The sequence below is a fragment of the Corvus brachyrhynchos genome, unplaced genomic scaffold (assembly GCF_000691975.1).
Source record: "Corvus brachyrhynchos isolate BGI_N302 unplaced genomic scaffold, ASM69197v1 scaffold26, whole genome shotgun sequence".
NCBI lineage: Eukaryota > Metazoa > Chordata > Aves > Passeriformes > Corvidae > Corvus > Corvus brachyrhynchos.
This window is the reverse complement of record NW_008239324.1, coordinates 1,337,730-1,342,154: the sequence shown is the minus strand read 5'-3', so window position 1 is coordinate 1,342,154 and position 4,425 is coordinate 1,337,730. Positions and strand designations below refer to the sequence as shown.

The 4,425-nt window shown below is 40.4% G+C and overlaps 1 protein-coding gene across 1 annotated transcript in view; it reads right to left on the bottom strand.

Moving 5' to 3' along the window:
• The window catches only part of MLYCD (malonyl-CoA decarboxylase), an 84,184-nt gene that overhangs the window by 9,351 nt on the left and 70,408 nt on the right, over positions 1-4,425 (bottom strand). The window contains exons 3-5 of the mRNA XM_008638832.2: positions 2,386-2,498; positions 1,347-1,503; positions 711-860 (exon numbers count right to left, since the gene is read on the bottom strand). Coding sequence (XP_008637054.1) covers positions 711-860; positions 1,347-1,503; positions 2,386-2,498 — 420 coding nt within the window. The remainder of the gene's footprint in view (positions 1-710; positions 861-1,346; positions 1,504-2,385; positions 2,499-4,425) is intronic.

Sequence of the window (4,425 nt, the reverse complement as noted above, 5' to 3'; positions counted from 1 at the left end):
CCTGGGAAGAAGTTTCTGCAAGTACTAAAGCTATTAACAATAATCCCTTCGCATGTAATGATATTATCTAAATTCAGAGAACTGAGTGGCAGAAAGTAAAAGATTATTTTGCCTTTTAAAACATTTTCTTTACTATATTGCAAGCCATGCCTGGGCAAAGAAATCTCTCTCCATTTTTCTAAATAGAGGTATTCAAGGCATGCATGCACACTGCATAAATAACCAGTGGCAATTCAATATAACAAACAAAACAATGAACTAATTAACGAACAGGAAGTATTACTGTTCCTGGAGCAGCTGTAAGATTTTGGAAAAGGCATTGTCAGGTACTTTGAAGAGAATATGTTGATCAGGCTCTTCCCACGCAACTGAGAGGCAACAGTGAATTCCATCAGAGCCCACACTGCGGAATAAAGCTGTGTCAAAGCCACCTTCAACAGAAATGTTCTTGTTTGACTTCAGGCGGCCCACACAGGATTAGGCAAACACAAGGAGTTTACACAGAACACGTCACCTCTGGAACAGAATCTACACCTGGCAGACATCAACCAAGAGCAGGAAATGTTCTCCCAACTCTCCACACCTCCAAAGGCTGCTCTGGGAAGAAGTTCCAGGGGAAGCCCCAGGAGCTCCTGGCCTGAGCAGTGACACCAGGTGGGAACTAAGCCATGCTGAGCAAACAGACCCTGAGGCCCCCTTGCCACACTCACCTGCAGCTCTTTGACAACTCTTTTGATGAGGTGAGTCCCGAGTTCCACCCCCTGCAGGCCCTGCTGAGTCAAACTGATAGAGTAGAAAATTGCTGTTGTGATTTTGTCTGCATCTTCTGTCTCTAAAGGCGGCACTTCTTTCACTATGGTCTGGGAAAAAAAGGATTAAAAATTTTAAAATGTTAGTATTAGTTATTATCATCATTATGGGGAGGAGGTCTTTCTTTTTAACTTTTAAATGCATTAACACTTTTCCCCACTGTTTTATTCATTGACAATAAAAATCTAATGAAAAAGTAGAAAGAGCTGCTTAGACATTAGCACGTGCAGGTAAAAAATTATAACGTGGTTTCAAACTTTCAGAATTAATTTCAACCACTTTGAAATGTTTATCTCATTTGCTCTACTTTACTTCTAATCTTTTCTTATTCTTCTTGCTCTTGAGCAAAAAATTTCAATTTACATAATACGCAAGATAGACAAAATCCCCCTGTAATTTTTCCCTGCCAATTCTCTCATCTCTTAAAAGATGAAACAAAAGCAAATATTGCCAAATTATACAGAATTGTGGATATTTAAATAAGCACACTGCAATCTGAGCACGTTGCTGTGTACTAAATGCATCAGTGGCTGTACCTGGATGCTGCTGGAGATGTCACTGGTTAGTGCCACGTGCAGGACTATCAATGGCTCTCCTGGGATTGCACAGTGAGAAAAGAAGTAGCATCTTCTATAGGCCCCAACTCGACGCTTCATATCAACCCAGTTTCTGACAGGGTGCACAGCTTCAGAACTCAAGGAGAAAATTTTTTTAAGAATTATTATTAATTATTATTATTGTTGTTGTTATTATTACATTTAAAAATAGAGGTCAGCTGCCCTACAAGCTCAGCACTTTTCCCACTGTTGTCAGTGACAAAACTTCCCAATCAAAAAAGGAGAATTAGGCTGTAAGTGAATAACTTAAAATTGTCAGCAAGCTGTGACAAAGTGGATTGTAAAGGAACATTGCACACCCACTCACTAGTGTGCTTGCCAAATTACCTTGAAGATTAATTAAACGTTAGTAATTATTTTTATTTTAAAAAATTTAGCTTGTACAAGATCTCTTTGCCTCATCAGCACTTAAGTCGCATACTTTCAGAACATTCTAGATATTATTTTTCAAGATTTTATACAACAAGGTGGCCCACAACATAACTTGCTTTCAGTCATTTTCAACTTCATCACAACTTTGACTGTTAGACAGAAATTCAGGAATCAATGTTGTAGATTCAGGAATCAATGTTGTAGAGCACATTGTATAAAAACCAAGGTGCTCTCTTCACATGTAATTTACACGTGATCCTGTGCACCTCACCAGTTCCAGGCAAAACAACTGCAGCACCTCTGGCAATGTGGGAATGTGGGAAACTGAGAAAGTTGGAAGACAAGACAGCAATCTACCAGTGCAGTGTGGGAGCTGCAGGATCAAATTATGGCACAAATGATCCCCTTTATTCTTTACTCCAATCAGCTTTTAAAATTGGGCTCTACGGCGTGTTAATGCAAATATTTCATAATTATACTTTGCCTATGGTTCAGAAAAGCAGAGTCCTGAAAACAGTGGATCTCTGCAGTCCCAAGCAGTTCATCACCTCTTCACCAAGGACTCTTTCCAGCCTCTAGCACTTACTCACTAATTTTCTGGAGTACTTCACAAGGAGATTGCCACGTGACCCGCTCCAAGTTGAGGAATCCCGTGGAGAACCACTCTGAGAGCATGTTCTTGAGAACTCCATTCATCTCCTGCAAACAGAACAACGATGGAATTAGCTGCTAAACAAGCAAGGTACAACATGGGAATGTGAGTAAAGCCAACCTTGATTGACCACAAGGCTGCAGTTGCTCAGATTTAAATACCACGGAAACATTTTGCAACAAGATACAGACAGAACCAGAGGCTTTCCAGAATTTTCCTTCTCTAAAAATATGAAAAATTTTGAGCAAGTAAAATAAAAACCAGCAGCATAAGACAATAGAACTGAAAAATCAAACCAGCTTTGGAACAGTATGAGAGATGAAACCCAACTCAATGTCAAATCCTTTCAGAAACATTCATTGTAAGTAATTTTTATATTCCCTACCAGTTTCCTGCTGCCTGTATTATTAAAGATTTCCTGTCTAAATTTATTTGAATTTAATAAGTATTCTTGAACTCAGCACAGCATGAATATCCCTAAAAGAGATTCCAGAGCTTGTTTTTCTTTCTTCCATTTGCCTTGTACACAGGACACAGTGCGATACCAGCACCAACTTACCAACAGCCTGATCAGAAACACGGGCTCACCTGAAACTAACATAGTAACCATTTACTTCAAAAACTCTTCATCTTATATTCAAACCTTTGTTAAATAGCTACTGCTGCACATAAAAGAGATAAAAATTAAGCTCCAGTGTACTTTAGCTTGCTACATTAAAGAAAAACAACAGGAAAAAAAATAAAAATCTAATCAGAAAACCAAAACCATTTTTATTAAGCTCAGATGTAGTCTCAGGACTGTCATAAAAAGCAAAAATATTTCCTATTATAACCTAACCATGATGAAAGCTGCAGAGGCACTTGTAAAGACACACATCAAAGAAGGTTTCTGCTGGCCAAAGCAACTGCTACAAGTATTCCAAGACTGAATGAAAGAATGGGTTTATTCCTTAACACACTAGAAAAACTAAAATTTTCAAACCCAGAAGAAACATTCATTTGCATAAACTCTGTCATGCATGAATTTTTTTTCAATACCTTCTTCCTAAACAAATATATTCTGATTGTTTTTTTTATTCTGACTTTAAGGTACCTCCCTTGTGAATTCTCATTTCTGAAGCCCAACTCTGAAGTTTTTAGGTAATAACCATAAATCACTTCGGTCAAATATCCCTTGGTGTAGTGAAAATTTCCAGGCATTCCAGGATTGTTTGGTTTGTTTTCTTTTGTAGGGGCACACTGTAAACCATAGAAATGAGCTGGAGTTGTCAGATGTGGGGGCAAAGGAACAGATCCTTATGGCTCTCTTGTCATCCATGTGCTTTTTGAACAGCATTTCAGCTGCAGTCCAGCAGGCAGAGGGGAAACCGGATGGCTGCACTGCTGCTGGCAGCATTTTGACATTCTGCTCTGCATCTCCTGGCAGGAACAAGGCTCAGACAGCATGGATTGATGTGGGAAAGAGCCAGTTACCCTGCATGGAAAATGGAGGAGTGGGAAGCATTGGAGTTTTGCTCCTTTGGAGGTTCAGCATTCTCCACATGGATGCAAGTGGAACTGAGGGCTGTTCTCAGACAGGGCTACTGCAGCTCCACGGTGCAGCTGGAGGAAAACCATGCAGTTGTAACCAAACAAGCAAGTGAAGCAGATGTGCTTTCAGTAAGGATTTGGGGAGGAATATTGTATATGGGGAATTACAACTCAAAACAACCTGTCAGTGGTAAATAATAAAGTTTTATACAACAACAGGGCACTGTGCGGGAATTTGAATGGCTCCTTGTGGAAGGGACCTGCCACCATCATTGAGTCCACTCCCAGCTGAGCATGGAGCAACAGGACATGAGGGCATGGCCTTGAGCTGACGGAGGACAGGTTTTCAGTGGGTCTTCGGGAGAAATTCTTCCCTGGGAGGGTGGGGAGGCCCTGGCACAGGCTACCCAGAGAACCTGTGGCTGCCCCCTCCCCGGGAGTGTT